Below are 21753 nucleotides of genomic sequence, written 5' to 3' on the forward strand. Positions count from 1 at the left end.
CTTTCTTCTTCTCTTTGTAAACAGAGCATCGTATGTAACGTTAGCCACATGACTAACGACGAGTACTGCCACCTACCGGACATGAGTAAAGGTGCATTAGTATTATCAGATAAATATGCTTAAAATAGCTTAAGTAAAAGTACTTGTTATAAAGAATACCCCTACTGTTAAAATATAACTATGTTATGAGCAGTGCTCGTGGTAGAATAAGTATTCTTAAAAAGTAGGGATAACACAGTGTACTACCATAAACTGCAGAGTACCTGTACCATAAACTGCAGAGTACCACATTAGACAAAGACTGAGCTTTGCTGTCCAAGTCTTACTTAAGTGAAAGACAATAAGTATTATCTGTCAAATGTACTTTAAGTATGAAACGTTTTACTACAGAATACCATCTGCCAATGTTAAATAATTATTATATTATTGGGTTATTATTACTAATGTATTTCATGTATGCTGCATTTGAATGTCTCATCTGGTCAAGGTGGAACTAATTGTAGCTTCTTTATATACTGTTTGGTAGTTTAATCCATATTAATGCATCATATTTAACATGATCATCTTATGTTTGATATTTAAAATGTCAAAGTAACTGGTAACTACAGCTGTCAAATAAATATAGTGGAGTACAATATTAACCTCTGAAATGTAGTAAAGAAGTAGAAAGTAGAAGTATATAGTTACTTCTTCCACCACCTGTTACTATTATTCAGGTTCCCAGGAAGTCATGACGCAGTGACAGTGAGCCAGCATGCACACTACCAGGTCCAGGACCCTGTGTCTCATAGTAATAATAATGTGTCTAAAACACATTGTTAATCCATATTACAGATTATACTATCCATTTTATATCATATAGTCATATTTGTATATGAGTCAGAACAGACTAGATACACACAGGTCCAATTTTACCGTTAACCTGATTCTCACATATAATATTGTAGTTATAAAATAGTGTCTTTTTTTTCCTTCCTTTTTTAAATATCAGCATGATTCTTGATTAAAATTGTTACAATTTTTTTTTACAAATACCATTCATAAACCTCCTTACATGTGCAAGCAGAGTGAATAATTGTTTTATTCTTATGGCACTTTTCTAAACACAGTTACAAAACGCCTGGTTACAGAGATGGCTAAATAAAAAAAATTCAAGAAATGAACGAAAACAAACATACGACAACATACTGTGGCAGGGAGGACAACAAAAGCACTGAAACGCGATCTCTGACGTCTTTTAGTGTCATTTGAGTGACCGTGATTAAGTCCAGTTTGTAGCCCCAGATTTGGGCAAACAAGTTGAACAAAAAAAGCTACGGAGGTCAAAGAACCATTGGCATGCCGGTCACTAGTGTGTGTGTGTTTGTTGGTAAAACGAGGTGCTTGAATGAGAAAGTGCTGTGTGAAGAGGGCGCATCAGGCACAGGGGTGAGAGGGATGAGCTACAAGGACTAAACCCTCATGCAGAGCTTCTGTATTAAGTACTAATGTAGTGATATAGAATAAAGTCCAGGTGTGACGCTGGCAAAAAACAAAAGTGAAGGCTTGTAGTAGCACGAAGAAAATCAGTGGTTTTGCACGTTTTTGCTTCCTGCACAGAGACGGTGGCTGTTATACAGTGAGTGTGGAGTCTTAGATATCAGACCACCCTTAAAAGCACAATCCATGATCCAAATGTAAATGTATTTTTGCAAAAAGCAGTAAAACAAGTTGAATAAGAGCTGCAACCCGTGTTGCACAATAAATTATCCTTGAATCCATACTCCACTTTGCTACAATCTTTCCCTATTTTATTTATTCGAAGACATTTAACATTTTTCGACTTGCTAATCAAAGGCTTTTGTAGAAATACGTGTTAATATTCCTTAGAATAAGTGAAAAGTAATAATAGTAAAAAGACCTTGAAGACCTTGTAATGCTTCGTCTTTGTCAGTGAGGTGTTGATTTCACAGAAATGCATGCTTTCTGTAAAAGGAAGATTTGCTGTTTTTATTTATTTTTACATCTAGAGCACTTTGAGCTACATAGTCTGTATGAAATGTGCGATATAAATAAGATTATTATTATTATTGATTGACCACTGGTTGATAATTTAAAACCGTGTTTTGAATTATATTCTCTTCTACGACGGATAACATCCATGTTCTTCTTTGATTTACCAAAACAATCACACAACCTAATCATTTCACAAATTTCCCCCTGGGGATGAATAAAGTATCCATCCATCCATCCATCCATTCATCCATCCATCCATTTGACATTTTAGTGTTCGTGGCAGCCTAAATCTGCCTACTATAGCTTATTTTGGTTTCTTATTCTTGATCAAATAATGTGAATAATCAGAGTCCGAGTCTATTCCGACTGCTACCAGCCCCTACAAACATGCAAAACCACCGGCGCCATCATTCAAATGCAACAAGTTCATCGGAGTTCACGGTCTACAACTAGTGGTATTTACTGATGTGTCTGTTTCTGTCTCCGGTCTGTGTAAAGGTCTGTCCACAGTGGGGGCAGGAGTACGGCCTCTCCCCCGTGTGTATCCTCATGTGAACGTTCAGCTTGTCTTTGCTTATAAAGCGCTTGTTGCAGCAGGTGCACGCGTACGGTTTATCGCCCGTGTGATAGCGCTGGTGCATCTTCAGCTCCGTCATGCGACCGTAAGTCCTGCCGCACTCGGGACACTCGTAGCTGGGCCGCACCTCCATGTGCTGCCTGCTGTGCAGCCGCAGCCCGCTGGACGACCTGAAGCTCTTGCTGCACTGCAGACACTGGAAGGGCTTCTCTCCCGTGTGGATGTGGATGTGCAACTTGAGGCTGGCGGCCGACGGGAAGCCGTTGCCGCAGACGGAGCAGAGGTGAGGTCTCTCCCCCGAGTGGATGCTCAGGTGCTTCTCCATCTTGTTCTTGTTGAGGAAAGTCCTGCCGCAGACGGGGCAGTTCATCGGCTGCTCTCCATCGTGTGAGCTCATGTGGTCCGTCAGCTCAATCAGTGTTGAGAAAGCGGCATCGCACCGAGTGCACGAGTACGGCCGCTCCCTCTTGAATTTCCTGTGTTTGAGGCGGTGCTGCTCGAGCTCCTCCTTCTCCTCAAAGGTCTCGATGCAACAGGTGCACTGGTACGGCCTTTCCTCCGTATGAGTCCGCAGGTGATACTTCAAAGCCGTCAACTGCAGAAAGACGCCGTCGCAGTGCGGACACCTCGATTCCCGTCTGTCGTGGACCATTACGTGCCTCTTGTAGTGAGACAGCTTGACGAAGCGTTTGCGGCACAAAGAACAGTAGTACTGCTCATCTTGGTGGCCTTGCTCGTGCTTCTTCAGAGCGTACTCCACCTTAAACTTCTTCCCACAGGTGCTGCAGGCGTAAGACTTTTCATGAACCCCCATGTGCGTCTCCAGACCTTCTGGACTACTGAAGGTTTCGTTACACTTCGGACAAGTCCCATTGTTTTCTTTCACATGGATCTCCACGTGTTTGTTGAGGTCTTCTGGGAAGGCAAAATTCTTCTGACAATCGGGGCACGTGTAAACCTCCCCGTTTGTTGCTTTGCGATGGGTCACTATGTGCCTTTTCAGGTGATACATTCGTCCAAATACTTTGCCGCAGTCGCTGCAGACGAGGCTCCGGGGGCTGGACGGGACTTTCTTGTGTAGTTTGAGATGACTCACAAGGGCGGCCTTCTCCTTGAACTGTTTGTCGCACGCGAGACACGTCAGACCTTCAACTGCATGAGTCTTCTTGTGCGCTTTCAGCTCCAGCCAGCTCCCTAAACTTTTCCCGCATTTATCGCAGATGTACTGGCCCAAGCCGTGCTGCTTCCTCAGGTGCCGGGTCATGTGGTAGGACTGGCTGAAGGTCATAGCGCACACGGGGCAGCTGAACGGTTTCTCCTTCGTGTGCGTCCTCATGTGTCTGGCGAGTTTGTTCGGCCCTCTGAAGCGCCTGCCGACGCAGATGGGACAGAAATGGCCTTTTGTTTTGGCAACTTTTTCTTTCTGACCGTCTTCATCTTCAGATTTACCTCCATCAGTGTCCTTCTCTTCCATCTTAACATTAACTTTAGACTCTTTATCTTGAGAATCCCCATCATCATCACCGCTATCGTCGTAATTATCCGTGTTACGTGATTCGATTATATCTTCGTTTTTCGCTTGGTCACTTTGCTGAGCACTCGGCCCCTCGGTCTGGGTCGATCGGTCTTCGCCATGTGACATGACGTGACTACAGAACGCGTCGTTGTCAGTGAGCTTTTCGCGACAGTCGGTACAGGACAGAGCTTGTGACGCGTGCGCCCTCTTGTGACTTTGCAGCCCCGCAAAGCTCTCCAAACTTTTCCCACACGTGGGGCAGACGTACTGGCCGGCGCCGTGCTGCTTCCTCATGTGCCGGGTCATGTGGTAGGACTGGCTGAATGTCATGACGCACACGGGGCAGCGGAACGGTTTCTCCTTCGTGTGCGTCCTCATGTGTCTGGCGAGCTTGTTCGCGTCCCGGAAGCGCTTGTCAATACAGATAGGACAGTAGGGGCCTTTGAGTTTAGACGGGTAAAAGTCCTCATCTTCATCATCGTCGTCGTCGTCATCATCATCATCGACACATTCACTAGCATTGTCGCAGCCTTCCTCCTCCATCCTCTGTGATGACGACGACAAGGCTCCGTTATCTTCAGTACCCGCTTTATCGCAGGCTTCATCGGCACTCTGAGACACATCATCATTTTCACAATAATATAGCTTACTGTTGCTGTAGTAGTAATTGTCTTTGTATCTCGATGATCTCGTTGGGGTTTTAGTCCAGCGTGGCTTTGCAGGGGTTTTTGGCCTTCCCTCCCCGCGCCGAGGCCGCCCTCTTTTGCGTTTTATTTGCACGGGAGGGTCTAAATCGTCTCCGATGTCCACACTGACCTCGTGAAAACCAAACAGTTCGGGTTCATTTAAAGCAAATTCAACCTCTTTACCAATGACCAATGCCTTGTCCACGGTCAGGGTTTCCCTCTCCAACAGTAGCCTCTCTCGCAGTTGTGGGCAGTTTGTTTTCTCAATCAGCTGATCCAGAATAAGCTCGTCTTGTGAGTCTCCATAGCTGCAAGGCCGCAGCAGTTCTTCCAGCGCGGACACAAAAAGATCTACGGTCTCTCCGGGCATCTGAGCCCTTTGATGGAATTGAAGGCGGCGCATCTGAGAGCTGCGATCGGAGCAGAAGTAAACCGCCAGCGAGGAGATGGCTGCCGCGTAGGTGGTTTCACTCGGGATCAGTGTTGTGAAGATACGCTGGCCCTCTAGGCCAAGGCAGTTCTGTAAGAGCACACACCTACTGGAGTCCACGAGCTTGTTCTCACCGAGCGCCTCGACGTAGTGTTCGAAAGCTTTACGCCACTTATGCCAAAACATCGTCGGCTCACCGGGGACAGGTAAGAAAGGTGGAGGTGGGGAGAGGATTATCAGCAGCGGCTCTGGCAGAGGCTCCGAGGAGAAGTCCTGTTTGGTCACCTCCGCATCTACCTCGACAGTCACTTCACCCATTGTTAGTGTTTGGTTTGTTTTCACTGAGGTCAGTTCTTCTTTGAATTAAGATGAAACCCTCTTTGTTCTGTGTTCAGGCTCCTGACGTTTCATCCCACACAGGAGACCTGTGAAAGAAACAAACACAAGTTAGTTTCAGGTTCGGTTTATTAGGTACAGCTATTATTTTGGGTTTAAGTTCACCCAATAAAGCAGGAGAGCCTTGAATCTCTTAAGCACTTAAGCACCATTTTTACTTGCGTACTTCCGTATTATACTACTTTATACCTCTACACCACTACAGAGAAATATTATACCTCACGTCAAACATATCTTAGAAATTTTAGTTACCTTTCAAATTAAGGTTTTGTACACAAAGCATATGAACAACACAATATAAAATATGATCCATTGTTACAGATCTGGCAGACTAAACTACCAAAGTATATAAAGCGGTTAAAATTGGCTTCATCTTGAGCAACGACAACATTAAAGCACCACTTACATATGAACACATCAATGATAATGATCCAGTAATACAATCATATAACACTGGGAGTATCGAGTACTTTTACTTACTGATCTTTAAAGTACATTTTGTTGCTAATACTTCTGTACTTTTTCTTGTAATGGCATATTTCTTTACTGTGGTATTGTAAATTAAATGAATAATTACTGTCTACATCACAGCATCCAAACCTGCATTAAACATCTAACTGGAAACAGCTGCATTCACTGACCTGACAAGACTTTTGGAAAGTTAACATTTAGTGTTGTTTGTCAGAGATTAGGACCTCACTCCATGAAGCCACAGTGTCACTGAGGGGAAACACTGAACAGATGCCACTAACAGTTACTCATTTTCAACTAGTGAGACTGGACCCTTTCAAGGGGTTTGTGGGGGCTTCAGGAGGCCCCTGGGCTAGTCAGGGAGTACAGATGTTTATTTCACAGCGGGTGTCCGTTGTTTACCAACTAAAATAAATCAAACATAAGCTGCAGTACTCCCCTGACTGACGTTACAAGCTGCACACGCCCCTGTACGTTCCACTATGTAAACGGGGCCTATCACGTCACACGGACGGTGCCTGGATGTGTTTGGGTGCAGCACACAGCAGAATTAAAGGGCATTGTGATGAGTACTGAGCAATAATGGAGGAGGAGACGAAAACTCACCAAACCAAACTGGGTCACAAGTCAAGACGTGTGCAGAGAAGACAGACAGCGGTGTAACAGCTGCTCCAGCTCAGACCTGCGCAGTGTGCAAAACAGCCGTTGGTGTCTGAAGATACAGCTCACTGCAGCGCCACGGTTTTAAATTTGGGATTCATTTTACGATATTTATATTAACACTGTAAAGCAAAGGATGAAGTGGTAAAAATATCCGCCATGCTGAGTGCTTTTTCCGGACACCACAACAGTTCCCCCGGGGGCTGTTTCACCGCCCACAGCGCCCCCTGATGGCCGGGAGTCGCACGACCATGACAGTGAACGTCAATATAAATATACCCCAGTACAAGGAGAAGTCCAAATTGTACTCAAGTAAAAGTACATTAGTATAAATAGCAACATGTACCCCACATTTCAAAAGTAAAAGCACGTCTGCTAGCAATTTATTGTCCATTAACATACAAGCAGCATTTAAATGTCATTTTAACTACTTTAACCACATTTGGGTAGTTTATTTCACAGTATAGCATTGCATTATATATTTATGCTCATTGTTTTAAAACATAAATCTTAATCTACAAAGTAAGAAGTGGTTGAAGTTCTCGTTACTCCAAAGTAGTGCTGAAAGTTCAATATTTGCCTCTGGAATGCAGCGGAGTAAAAGTATAAAAGAAGCATAGAAGAACTGAAATACTTAAATAAAGTACAATCAACTCAACATTCTGCTTTTAAATTCAGTACTTGAGTAAATTGTTAGTGCCGTGCCACCACTGGTTATATTACTTCATATTTATTGGGGTTGAAGTGGTGGAACAGATCTTTTGCTTAAATAAAGGTAATAATAAAATATAAAAAATACTTTGTTATATGTAAAATTCAGTAAAAGTTTTATCAGCAAATTATGTTTAAACTATCAAAACACAAAAAAGCAGCAAAGTCAAAGTCAATCAAACAACTTAATATTTTGGCTCCAGTGTAAGTTATTACAATAACAATCACATCTTGAAGGCGTCGTCTCAGTGACTTGACGCACGTGTGTATATTGGTGGTTTAAATAGGTAGAATGCAAATAATGAAATATGATTATTATACATTCTTTTTGATTGCAATTGCACAGATGAATTCCATTACCTTTGATTATTTTTAGGCTGATTAATGTGTCAGTTATTAGAGCACCAAGCCACAAATAACAGACTTGTTTCAACATACTCTTAATTTGTTTGTTTATCACAGTTTTTATTCTTAAATTATGTCTTCTACCAATGTGTTTATAGTTGCAAACCAATCAACAAGCCAAAGTCCTTGTATGTGCAAACATACTTGGCAATAAACCGTTTCTGATTCTGGTATAAAGGTTGTAACTGGATTTGTTGGTGAAACAGAAAAGGCCAGTTTCTGAAAATATGTTTGTTTTAAAAACACTAACAAAAGCAGAATCTGTGTTAAATTGTGTAATTCTCTTTTGCATTTATGTGCATTGTGTTATTTTTTTATGTGATTCTGTTTCACTGCCACAAAATTAACTGGCAATTGGGAACAACTAAAGTAAATGATTGACTGATTCTGGGAAGACACACACACACACACACACACACAAACACACACACACACACACACACACACACTGTTGAGTTTTTAACCCTATTTGTTGAAGACTTCATACACCAAAAACTAAATTCCATTACCTCCAGTGTATTAGAGTGGAGATGGAAATCTAAGAGAGCATTGGATGAAAACCTGGACAGACAGAATGTGGGTGAACCAACCCGTCACGTGATAACACATGACAGTTTGCAAGGTGATCTGGTGATTGTCGTTGAATGCACTTTGCTTCTGCTGAATGATCTCTTACATAATTGTTTAATAATTCAACTACCTGCTGCCGTCAGTATCCGCGAATGCGCAACTTTATTCAGAGAAAAGATCACTCACTGAGCAGAACATTGAAACACTGATAGATAATACTTATTGATCCTTCTTGTACACAGTCTATGCTCCTTGTACTACTTAAATAAAAGACACAAACAATGCTAACAGGCCTGGTTGAGAGAGTTCAGTGGGACTGAGGCAGTTACAATATGTTAAGGCACATCTTTAATTCAGTGAGTGTAATGTAGAGGACGCTCCAAAAGAGACACGCTCACTGTCTCACTACAACAGACCACAAAGACGCGCTGTTAAACAATGACCATTTATTCACACACACTGTAATGGGGCTCAAAACAAGCGTGACAGAGTGAGGGAGGCTGCTGGCTGGCTGGGACGGAGGAGAAATCTTTTAAATTATACATGAACGAAAACTTACAGATGATTTTTTTTTTTTTGCACTTGGTACAAAGTAGATGTGTGGCAGCCTGGCTGCTGGAGCTGAGGCCAGGGTACAGAGAGTGGGGCCTTATGATTCAAAGTTCAATCGCACTCAGTTTGAACAAGAACGGTTCTCTAAAATATCCTGTAAACTTGTTCCACACTCACACAGCTGATCTATTTTTCATGATCCTTGTTGAACGATCTCCTCCTTCTCCCTCCCATCTGTCGGTGTAGCCGAGGACTCCGGTGCTGTTTCTCTATTTGCTTTGAATCACACAAACGCGGCCGAAACTACATAGAACAGCACACTAGTAAAACGGGTTTCCCTGTACAAAATCCATCTTAAAAACACAAAACATACATACAATGGCACGCTTTGCTTAGCAGTGAACAACAGAGACGGGTGAACAGGGCTTCTTAGCTGAACACAGGGCCATTTATACACGGCATGCTTCTACACACTCGTGTCCCACTCAAACACACTCAGACTTGTAAAAAAATGCAACTTCAACAGAAGAAAGACGAAATGTGTGGGGCTCGGCTCAGTGCAAGCATTATGGCTTGGGAGGCTGTGGTATAAGGAGCGCTGACAACAGGCAGTAGACGGTAAAAAAACATGGTTTTCATATATTCCGAACCAAACCCCAAACATCACACAGCGCTCTCAGAAACCACACAACACTCTCACTGAGAATGCCTTAAGATCTGAAGGAGCCCACGCTCGCTCTCCGTCCTCCGTCAAGTTCCAAAAACGTGATTATCGATTGTATAATTTTTTCTTCTTCTTCTTTTCCTCTGTGTGGTGGTATTTGAAAGCTGACAGCTCCGTGTTTGTGTACATGAACCAGTCTGTCAACAAAAGCTGCTCCCTTCTGTGCCGTCTTTTAATGATTCACCATAACCTTAAAGTTCCTCTCTCTCAGCGGGGAGGTGCTGAAATGGCGCACCAGGGAGTGCATGCGTGTGGATTTGTGCACTTCAGTGTAAATACAGAAAACAGAGACGAAGCGTTGTGCAGAAATTCCACGTTCCACCGGTTTGACGTCGACTTCTCTCCTCGAAATGAGCCCGGACGGACTCACATAGCCGCTGCTCTCTCGTTGGAGAGTCTCTGGAATAGCCATGGATATCTGGTGGTATACGCCGCTATGAATGTGTGTGTGTGTGTGTGTGTGTGGAAACGAGAACTGTGTGTGTGTGAGCACAGTGACACGGAGGCGTAAAAGAATAGGAGGGCAACACACACACACTCGGCGACGCAGTGAGGATCTTTGCGAACGAGGGGAGAAGGCGAGTGAGAAGTGTGGGTTTAGTTCTTTGGGGCATGAGGGGCTGTTTTAGTCACCAGTCCGTCCCACATCTCCTCATCTCGTCCTCCCCTCTCTCTCTCTCTCTCTCTCTCTCTCTCTCTCTCTCCTCCGGCTCTGTCTCCTTTAGTCCAAACACACAGCGGACCCCCCCCCCCCCCCCCCCCCCCCTTTCTTCATTTTGTGTACGTGTGTGTGTATCATTTTGTGCAGATTTTGTCTCTAGAGTCAAACGAATGAGGAGAATCCCGTCACAGGGGTGCGTGACCCCGGAGGAGGGTTGGTGTTGGGGTTGACGTGTGTGTGCGCAGGCTGCCCCGTGGGCGTGTACGCGCCGCCTGTGCTGTGCTGGGTGACCACGGTCTGGTAGTAGGGCTCCGTGTCTGCAGTGGCGCACTCCTCGTAGCCAAAGGGAGCGCTGACCGGTTTAAGGCTTTTGGGCTGCCGCTTCCAGGAGTTATAGTAGGTGGGGTCGCTCATGTAGTGGTTGACGAAGGAGTGCTTGGGCTGCTCGTCCTCGTAGTCGCTGTCTGTTAACTACGTACAAACACAAACACACAGCAGGGGGGGTGGGTTACACTTCATCAGAGAGAGAGAGACACATCAGGGGAAGGAAGTTCAGAGTCGACATGAAGGTCTGCACATCTGTGGCTGATCGTCCCTGAGATCTTTAGATCTTTTGTCGTCAGTTTTGCCTTTATTTGACAGTGGAGACAGAACTTAGGGAAAGGTTGGAGTTGAAGACGCTGAGATAACATGGGATACTTTCTCCTGAGATGGCACTGGTGATGACGTTTAGTAGTCTCATTTAGCCACTTGTTAGCAACCGCTAACTGACGTATTTTATATCGTCGAACAAAACGTTAAAATCTCTTAAGCTTGTGTAAAGCACTAACCTTATTTCAGGCTTCTAACCAAAAACCCATTCAAGAAACCCATTAACTTCGAGACGAGGAAGTGCTTAAACTAATTTCAGGGTTTTAGGACTCAATCCTGCAGCACTCCATAAAAGCCTTTGAATTTGAGAGAGAGAGAGAGAGAGAGAGAGTCAGATGGAGAGAGATACCTCTGACTCAGACACCTCAGTGGGTTTCTCTGTGAGTGTGGTGCTCTCAGTGAGCACGGCTCCGTTGTAGTTGTTACAGATGTCCTCGTCGGAGTAGTGAAGACCACCTGGACTCGGCCTGGGAGGAGACCTGGACGCACAAACACATTAACAATAATTAAGTAAAAAAATCGAATCACTTGAACAAATCCTGTTCAAAATGTGAGTGAGTGAGCGAGCGAGTGAGTGAGTAAGTGCACACCTGGTGCCGTTCTTTTTCAGGAAGGCGTTCTTGGTGTTGAGCGTTCGACTGTTGAGCTCCAAAGCAGTGAAACCTCCGTTGTCCAGCGTTACCGACTCCTCCGCCGTGGACGCGTGCTTCCCTGGAGGAAAGTGAGAGGATTGGGAAAAGGTTCAGGTAAATACGGAAGTTCAGTCACTCGTTGTTCCGCGGCATTCAGGCTCTGAGAATAAGAAGCAAATTAAACTGGCATGCATAATTTGTCACTCAGGCAGTAACCACACAGAATAGCTTCTTAATGTATTCACCAGTAACAATAAGGAATGGAACAATAAAGAAAACAATGTCACGTTTTGAATTGGGAGAAATATGACGCTGTTTGAAACACAACAATGTGCTCTGGATGATTTATGGTCATCTGAACAAAAATTGAATTTGCTGTTGCCCACCGACACCGACACATCATAAAAAGCACGGTCTAGACTCTCTCTATATGAAGAGTGACCTGAGATAATGTCTGTTATTATTTGGAGCTGTATGAATAAAATGAAATGAAATTGAAGTGAATTGACACCCATTGATGCTTGTTTGTGTTTGTGCACTCTCTCTCTCTCTCTCTCTCTCTCTCTCTCTCTCTCCCTCGCTCTCTCTCATCGCTCCACTGCCCCAGAGGTTGTGCCAAGGTTTCCGTGGCAACTCACATTAGCAGCTGTCCTGATGCAACCCGCGCTTGTCAGGGACAACTTTGAATTACAGATGTTGGCATGCATGCACACACACTCGCCCACACACTCATCCACCCACGCAAAGTGACTGTGAAAGCGCACAACTCGGAACATCACAGGAAGCCCGAGAGGAGAAGAAACTCGCATGAAAACAGGAAAACAGGAAGAACTGAAGCTTTGGAGGGGTAACCGGGCAACACATCAAACAAACGGACACTTATGAGGAACAAGCTTGTCCCTCAAACCACGTCGATAAGCATCCTTTGAGTCAGACTCTGGTCCCTGCAGCTCCAGGCTGCTGCGCTCCCTGACTGACCCTGTGGAGGTGGTACGAGCTACAATATAATAGAGGAGTCCAAATTTAAGTATGAGAAACTGGTGAGCTTCTTTTCCCAGTGGGATCTCTCAATAGAGGAGTGAATCTGATCCGAACAGGGCTTCAGTTAAAACACCTGAAATGAGAACTGTGTCCGTAATACAGTAAGTTCCTGTTAAATAGATAGTATAAGTATAAGTATAAGTCTTGCAAATTAAACTCAAACAAGTCTGTTCTAATACGTTCCAGCCATAAAACGGTCTCTTTCTAGTTAAGAGACGTCTCACTTTGGATTGGCCAATCTAGTCTTATATAAGTAGTGTTTTTTTAATTAGCCAAGCTTAATACGAAAACTTGTGTTAATGAAAAGACTTAATTTCAGCATTAATCGAAAGCCATATTCAAAAACCTACAGAAACGACATCTTCAGGGAGCGTTAACGCCCTGAAGGAACAAGGCTGGCCTTGGTTTCCTCTCTCTTATGGCCCTCACAGGTGGCGATGGTCCTGCACTGTAGGAGCAAGACTGCTGGAGGCAAGTTTGCTCGACATAAAGTACGAGTGAACTGAAGCGCGTCTCAGCTTTTCAGAATCACAAAAAATGTAGGGGAGGGTAGACGGTGAGTGGATCGATGCGAGTGTCATTGAGGAGAGGAAAATGCGTCTTTTGCCCAAAACAAACACCTTGATTATCACCACTGTGTCACCTTATAAAGCATGAGATTAGAGTGTGTCCGTGTGAGCCACAAACCTGTGCCACAGGTCTTGTACTTGCTGCTGTGTCCATGCAGCAGCAGTGTGAAGACCAGGACCAGAATGAGGATGAGTCCCACCAGAGCCATGACCAGCAGGAACCACCACTCCTCGTAGAACGGGCGCTCCGACAGCGCTGCAGACAGGGAGAGGGACAACAAATTGAAGTTATGGTTTGTCTCTTCCTCGTGTCGTCAAACTCATCCTGCGGATTCTTCAAACAACCTGATGAGAAAAGTAGTGTCTCTTTTCTCAGATCAGTGTGTAAGGTAAGAGAGAGGAAGCTGTATGAATGTGTGTATTGAAGACTTTTCATTAATTATTGTGCCACAGACAAACGCAGACAAACTTTCCCCTTTGCGCAATAAGCGCAGTTGTAGTTTCACGGCTCGGCCTCTTGATGGCAGCAGACACAAACACACGATCACAGTAGCTTCCTCCATTGTTTCCAAACTGGCTCGAAATTCAGTCCAACCCCAATTAAACAAGTTGGATCACCCTGGATATGTTCATTAGCCTGAGCTCCAACAGTGTGAGAGTGTGTGTGTGTGTGTGTGTGTGTGTGTGTGCATGTGTGTGTGTGTGTGTGTTTACCAGCGAGAGCAGCAGAGGGTGTGCTCGGCTGTCCGTAGCCATAGCGATTAACAGCGATGACTCTGAACTCGTAGCTGATCCCAGACCTCAGGCGCTCCAGTGGGACTAAAACAGACCTGCTGCTGGGAGGGAGGAGTCTGATGAAGGAGTCCCACACTCCTTCATCTGCAGAGTGAGGGGGGAGGCAGAGGGGGGAGAGTGAGAGAGAGAGCGAGAAAAAGAGAGTCGGGGGTAGAGGGAGACAGAAAAAGAGAGGGAGGGTGAAAGGGGGAGAGAGTGGGGAGAGCGGGAGAAAGAGAGAGAGGGAGAGAAAGAAAGAAAGAGACGGAGGAAGAGAGAGAGGGAGAAAGAGAGAGAGAGAATGTCAGATTGTGAATACAGAACATTATAAATCGTCAGTCCCATCTAAAATGATGATGATCACTGTTATTACTATTAATAAAAGGGGTGTTATCATTATTATCTGTGGTAGAATAACACCAGAGCCTCTCTCTCCTGCAGACTGTTCAAACTGTTTGCCACAGACGACCTCTTTCTGTATTTCATACCTCCGGTAATAGTTATTAGAAAAATTGCTGTTGACATGAATCTGGAGAAAGCTGCGCTGAGTGAGCTTTAGTGTAGTGCTTAACCTCCCTCTTAATCAATGGAAATAATTGGTGCACATGATGAAGAGGTGCGTTTCGCTTACCTGACGGACGCGCCTCAATAACGTATCCAGTGATAGGTGCTGCACCCATTTCTCCCTCCGACCAGTGGACAGTGAGCGCAGAGGACGTCTTGGTGATGGACATTTCCATCGGGGACCCAGGGGAGCCTGCGGGGTCAGAGAGGGACACACATTACACACACACACACACACACACACACACACACACCTCATCTTCTGAAAGCGTAACCATAATCACTGGTGAGTTTGTTGTTAGTGTATTGGCGAACATGTAACAAAACAAACTTCTAAAATGACAAAATACAGTTTATACATGTAAGTACAACGTAGCTTTGTCAGCACATAAATAAAATGACAACACGGTCATGCTCCAACATTCTTCACCAACCAAGACTTCATTGACTAAAGTATTTGAGTTATGCTCAAGTATACATGGATCACAGTGCAGTCATTTCCACTCAAATGTACGTTTTCTATCCTTGTAATCTGAATATGTTTGGGTTTTGTGCTGTTGGTCGGACAAGGCAAGACATCTGAATGTTTCACTATTTTTTGACATTTCATAGATTTATCAATGAATAAGTTCAAACACAATCGGAAGAGTACTGTAATAAATTAACTGTTCGTTGCAGTTGACCTAGTCCTAGTTGAGTCCCCATAATGGTACTAAATGAACAGATGTTTGTCTCCACGAAACAAACACACACACACACACACACACAGTTACGCCCATGCCTACCTTGTACAGGCTGAGCACTGATGTTTCCTTGTATAGGCGGTCCATAGCTGACGGTGAGAGCCTGAGCACTGAACGCGTACGTCGCTCCTTTGACGAGGTCTCGAACCTTCAGCCATCTCTGCCAGCTGCCCCTCACGTCCACTGTCACCACTTTACTCACTCCTGCTCTCACACAGACAATTACAAATAAATGCCAGTGTCCTCCTCGTCATGCATTTATGTGTGTGTGTGTACAAAGCATGTGTGTGCATACCTTGAACAGGAGCAGTGGGCTGGTAGATGACCCTGTAGCCCTCCAGCTGTCCATTAGGAGTGAGTGGAGCTCCCCAGGACACGTTGACACTTTCTCCTGTCACCTCTGAGAAGGACAGATAGCTGGGCTGGCTGGGAGCTGCGGGACGCATTGAGGATGACAAATTAAATAAAGCAAGTCATAAAGCATAAAGATAATTTGGTTTTAGCGAGCCGAACTGTCACCGCTCCCTACCAGACTGCAGGGTGCGGGCCCCGCGGGGGTCACTAGGTGGGCCGTCTCCAGCCGTGTTGAAGGCAGTCAGAGTGACCAGGTAAGGTGTGTAGCTGGTCAGGTTGGTGAGGTGCACACGGGTGTCCGGGACAAAAATCACCTTGACCTTCTCGCTCTGGTTCTGCCTGTCCCTCTCCCAGTAGTGGATCTGCAACACCGCAATAACACTGTCAATAACACTGAGACACTTTGTCTCCAAACGACCCCCCCCCCCACCTCCTGTTTTCTCCTCTCCCCCCACTTCATTTCTGCCAACTATATATATTATTTACTTTCTGTCCGTTCCTCCTGAGGTTTTCCTGATCGATCCATATAAACAAGTGCTCATGTGCGGTTTTACAAGGAGGAGAAGATGGTTATGGAGAGATTTGTTTTGGCATTGACAGTTTAAGAGAAAGGTTCAAGTTGTTGTAATGTCTTGTTGCAGATACAGACGCCACTGGTTTAGTCAAGATGTACATATAAAACATTTCCTCTGTTTCATGCAAAAGTATCTTAGCTAAGGACAATAAACAAGTTATCTTTCTACCTGAAAGACTACCTGATAACAACTAAGGTTAGGTTCACCATATGTTCAGAGACACAAAATGGCAGTTACAAGTGTTGAAGCTCTGCTCTTTGACTTGGTGCCTGATTACCAAACCAACATGTACGTCTGACGTCAGCCATAGTCGTGTCTTAATAAAGCTAAATTTAGTGTATATAGTTCACATCATTTTTAAACCTCACACGTCCAACTCTGCAGTCACACAACATGAGATTCATTTGAATCGATTCAAGTGATCACACAATTAAAAAAGTAGTCCGTGTGTCACTGTCCGTGCTCATGTGGCACCAATAAACACTTTTGACTTTTATATATTCTCTATCGTCACATACTTTTAATGAAACAGGTTGTGTATAATGAGCAAGAAAAAAAAAACAAGCAATATACTTGATATGTTACTGCCAGTAAACAGCCTATATAAATGCATATCCAGTAACAAAATCCATTGGATGCTGTAAAGCAGCTTGCCTCCTGCTCATAACGGCACTGGACTGGTGAATATCCACTTTAATATTCTTTAGGGCATGTACTTGCCTTAAATTTGTGCTTTTTGCAAATCACTGCATGTTGTTTAAGAAATGTTTACATTTTAATGTTGTACAGAACAGCTGAGAATCACGCAAAAAAGGGCTTGGTTTAACATGGGAACTGCCTCGACTTTCCCCACACATCCAGCCAGATGCACACTAACAGCAAGGTTACAGAGGTGGTTGAGCCTCATGCATTAGAGATGAACCAGAAAAAGTATCTTGGATGCACAAGAGCCTTTAAGGTGAGAAAATAACCACAGCAGCTGGAATAGCACTTATTCTCATCCATGATTCAAGGTTAATTTATTGTCGTTGTAATACACATTTTTGCTACAGTTGGGACGGCTGTAGTCCCATTTTACTACATAAGAAATACAAAAAAACATAAAAAAATGTTAAGGTGGATTGTGGAGGATCAGGTTCTCAAAGAGCAAAGGAGCTGCTCTGAAGTCTACGGCAGCTGATACTTCTGTATCGCTTGCCAGACGGCAGAAGGGTGAACAGGCTGTGGCGGGTATTTTCTTTTAATATCCCTTGAGCTCTTTGCAGGCACCTCTTGTCACCAATTTCACTGATGATGCTCGGTAGATGGTTCTCAATGATCTGGGCAGTTTTAATCACCTGCTGTAGAGCCCTCCTGTCATCCCATGCCAGTTTGTAATGTTTCCAGTCAGGATGCTTATATTGCTCCTCTGTAAAAGTTAACGAGGACTTGGCACAGGACTTTTGTCTTCTTCATTTTAAAAGATATTTTTTCAACAGGATGGAGTTGAATGATGCTCATAGCAGGTTGTTTGTGATGCTGATTCCCGGGAACATCAAACGGTTCACTTGATCCATCTCAGCTCCATTGATGGTTAACTTATTTTGGGCTTTAATGTTTTAGCTTTACATGCAAATTGCTGCAGCCTTTGAGCGCCGGGCTGTAACAAACTGTGAGAGTCCCCTCTCTTCCTCTGCTGACAACGCGGCTGTCATTTTGGTTTTGTTTGCTTTAGACATTTTCACACATCCAGACATACATACATTACTGATTACTGATTTTGTTTTGTTATTTATTATTAACTTGTAAATAAATGTGCTTATTCATTACTTTCTTTTTACTCGTCTGGTCTCCCATTTCTGTTGCAGCCTTTGAGCTGAACAACGAGTAATAAATAAACACATGCGGCAGAGTTTGTACTCGATTTGAACGTTTCCATGACAAACATTCAAGGACAATCAGCCACCCAGGTCCCTAATCACACCGTGCATGGCTCCTCAGCTCATTCAAACTGCAATCAGATCATGAAATTGTTGCTTTTGTAACTACACACGGACTGGAGATTTTGTTTACTGGGAGTTCACTGTATTATCTTAGCTGCTACTTCTATTCAACAGTTTCATATGTTCATAAAAAACATCTCTGTGTAGTTTGCTTTATAAAGTAAAACAAAAGACAGGAGCTACTTTCTGTTAAGGGGTCCATTTTTCTATTCTTAATAAAAAGCACTACAAAGCTCCATAAGCTATATTTACACCTTCCAAACTTGGAAGCAGCAGCTTATGAGTAGCACTTGATGGCAGCATTATACCATCTCTGTCTTTCCACAAGCTCTTACAATAATGAGATACTGAATAGCTCATCCATATACTCAATTTAAAATCAAAATGTATTACCTTCTGCATAAAAAGGGTACTTCCTTTGAGGCAACAGTCTGTGATACTTCATTCTAATGGTTTAGGAGAGAGTCCAGAACATTTTGTAATCCACTCTAATGTTTAGGGGATCTATTTTAGTATTTGGTAAGAGTGCGAGACCACTCGGATTAGTCCAAAAAGCCTATTTGAAGCTGTCCTGAATGAATATATGATTTGATGAGATCGAGAACTTTAAATGGATTATCAAACCATCTCTTTTGTGAAAGAGTTGGATATTAAGTCTTGATGAAAAACAGGATGTTTGCTCTGCAAAGGAGCGATATTTTTCTGGTTGCATGTCGGCAGAACTTCTATTAGAAATGACTGACCTATTTTGACAGGAATAGCGTGACGGATTATGTTGACGAAGTAAAAAGAATAACAAATCTTAAAAGTTGATACTACAATGAAAATCTGCAGTTTTAGAATGTGTCACTCAAAGTAGTAATGACTCATTTGTACAAATCTGCCCACACATTTGATGTTGTGCAACCTTTTACGTTTGTTCCACTAGCACAGTTGGGTATTACCTGTTACCCATCATGCTCAGTGTGTTTAACAAGCATTTCAGTGAACCTCAACTGTCGAAAAATACACTGGCAATGAAGTTTACCGTCAGTCCTACGCGGCGTCTGTGCTGGTCACCTAACACAGTATGAGTGTTAACATAAGTCAGAACCTATAAATTCATTAAACATTCTTTCTTTGCTCTATTTCTCTCGTCTTAATCTCGTTAACCCCCTTCGCCTCGCACTCCCCTCGCCGTGTCCAGCCGCCTCTGGTAGTTTGAACGTATTCCCTCTAATCAGGATTCTACAGGGATAACTTGCTCATCTCATTTCTTCACTCTGCAAATATTACATTCCCGTCTTTCTTTCTTTCTCCATTTCCCCCTCTTCTCCAGCAGAAATCAATGTGTCTAAAGCAGAACAGATAACCTTGTGTTTGAAGTAGTAAGAGCGAGGGGGTGTGACAGGGGAGTCGAGGGGGAGAGATAGGCCGAGGAGTGATATTGAAACCATTATAGGATATTCAGATTCTTCCTCTAACTTAGCACTCCCACTTTCTCTATCAGACACTTGAATGTGCAGCAGAGCAAAACCCCTCCAAGACAAGAGGAGAGACATTTAAAGTGCAGAGCGAAACAGCTTTTCTATCACATGGACACTCATAGCAGTACTCCTTTGTGCGGTCTTTTTCAGTCCTGTGTGTGTCTGCCACAAGGAAAACTTTGTCACCTTGTATCCTTGGATGAGTCCATTCTGGGTCTCGAGGGGGGGGGTGTCCCAGGTCACCTCCAGGATGGAGGGAGACACAGCTGACACTCTGATAGACTGAGGGGCAACCGAGGGAGCTGCAGGATGAAAAGGTGCCTGGTTAGACAGCTACCGAGTGTGTGTGTGTGCGTGTGTGCAGCTGGGTGTAAGAGTGGGAAGTAGGGAAGATATATTTTACCCTTCCAATTAGAATGGGCCTAAGGCAGCACCTTGTTACTCCACTGTACCTCACATATGCATGAACACTCAGCATGCACCTGAGGCTAGAGAAAAGACCATATCACCCCATTTCATCATCCCCCCCCCTCCAGCCCTTTTGTGCCTCCCCCTGCTTATCCTCAACTCTCGCTCATCTGCATGTGATACGTATGGCCTACACGCACGAACTATGCACACACTGCACACGCCAATTGAATAGCGATGCAATGTTGGTCTGATGGAGGGAGTGTGAAATTGTGAGGGAAATTGCAAAAACGTGTGGGTGTTACTAGCATAACCTGCAAATCTGTTCACTCGCACGGTTGTTTGTGTGTGTGTGTGTGTGTGTGAGAGAATATATTTGCACTCCTGTCTGTGTAATGGATCTATGGTTTGACTCTGTGGTGAAAGTTAAACAGGAGTTGGGCCATTACTCCAACATAGATGACTGTGTGAAGCCCTACATGACTTTCAGATGTGTCCACATGTATGCGCACGCACGTTCTCACAGACACACACACACACACACACACACACACACACACACACACACACACACACACAAGGCAATGCCACTTGATGGGCTATAAGAGCAGGACAGGAGGCGTGGACAAGACAAAGCGAGAAAGGAGAAGAGAAGGAGAGAGCGAAGGACCAGACAAGAGACGGAGAGCAGACAAAACGGAGACAAAAAATAACAATTTGACAAAACAATCCAAACTCAAGGTTCTCTGACCAGCTGCTTCCAGAGATGAAAAGCTGATTGTGTGCTATGGATGAACTCATGGCAGCTAGTGAGCTTGTATGATTGCAGCTCCATCTCCATTACAACTGAGTGAACTCCATCTGCTGATTCATACCATATAACACGTTGTGAAGCACAGAAAGTGGACCTTGAGATGGGATTGATCTGTTAACCAGCTATTTCCAAGGTCAAGAATGTGCTTTTCATGCTTAAAAGATGGAAGAAAATAAAAGATGAAGGATCTATCTCACTGTAAGTGATGTAAGAAGAGCAACAATGTAAAAAATCACCCGCAAACCAAATGTTACTTTTGTACCCAAAATGCAACCTTCTAACAACGCACGAAATGTTGAACACAGAGGAGAGAAGAAGCTCGACATTCAACAATAAAACAGTGTAGATCACACATTGTAATGATGACCGGTCTATAACAGCTTCCTTCTGTTTCCACTGACCTGCTTCTCCAACAGACACCTCGACTGGGGTGGAGGGTGGGCTCTCTCCGACGATATTGTAGCTGGTCATCACAATCTGGTAGCGTTTGAACTTCTTCAGTTCTACAAAGACATGAAAATACTTACATTTACGTTTTTACAACATGCATGCAAAGCGAATATGTTAGTTATTGTTATCACTTGTAAAACATAAAGCTCCCAGGCGCTTCAATTCTTAAATTACTTACGCGTCAACTCAAACTCTGTTAGCGAGGCACTGCTCACTGTCTTGAATGTGCTCTTGGCTTGGGAAGAGTGAGACAAAGATGAAAGGACACATTAATAAGTGGATAAAGTTCAACAATAAGGTCTGCAATTATAACGCCATTCAATAAAATGACTGTTTGAATAGGAAAAGTTAGAAAGACATTTATGTTTTAACACCA

The 21753-nt window shown here is 43.9% G+C and overlaps 2 protein-coding genes across 2 annotated transcripts in view; both read right to left on the bottom strand.

Moving 5' to 3' along the window:
* Positions 1 to 1915: 1915 nt before the first annotated feature.
* LOC306696341 (uncharacterized protein) lies at positions 1916 to 5522 on the bottom strand (the record flags this gene model as incomplete). The annotated part of the gene is made up of 1 exon (XM_079159926.1): positions 1916 to 5522. One exon carries the CDS (start codon positions 5520 to 5522, stop codon positions 2445 to 2447), a length of 3078 nt encoding a protein of 1025 aa, XP_079016052.1. The 3' UTR covers positions 1916 to 2444.
* A 4994-nt stretch (positions 5523 to 10516) lies between these two features.
* Positions 10517 to 21753, bottom strand: part of LOC306695970 (protein sidekick-1-like) — a gene marked incomplete at both ends in the record, with an annotated part of 206754 nt that continues 195517 nt past the window's right edge. Inside the window, 12 exons of the mRNA XM_079159429.1 lie at positions 10517 to 10825; positions 11355 to 11484; positions 11596 to 11716; positions 13366 to 13503; positions 13962 to 14126; positions 14653 to 14778; positions 15371 to 15532; positions 15624 to 15761; positions 15858 to 16044; positions 19892 to 20007; positions 21329 to 21430; positions 21556 to 21612. Coding sequence (XP_079015555.1) covers positions 10517 to 10825; positions 11355 to 11484; positions 11596 to 11716; positions 13366 to 13503; positions 13962 to 14126; positions 14653 to 14778; positions 15371 to 15532; positions 15624 to 15761; positions 15858 to 16044; positions 19892 to 20007; positions 21329 to 21430; positions 21556 to 21612 — 1751 coding nt within the window. The remainder of the gene's footprint in view (positions 10826 to 11354; positions 11485 to 11595; positions 11717 to 13365; positions 13504 to 13961; positions 14127 to 14652; positions 14779 to 15370; positions 15533 to 15623; positions 15762 to 15857; positions 16045 to 19891; positions 20008 to 21328; positions 21431 to 21555; positions 21613 to 21753) is intronic.

This window comes from Pholis gunnellus, assembly GCF_910591455.1.
Source record: "Pholis gunnellus genome assembly, chromosome: 5".
In the NCBI taxonomy this organism is placed as follows: domain Eukaryota; kingdom Metazoa; phylum Chordata; class Actinopteri; order Perciformes; family Pholidae; genus Pholis; species Pholis gunnellus.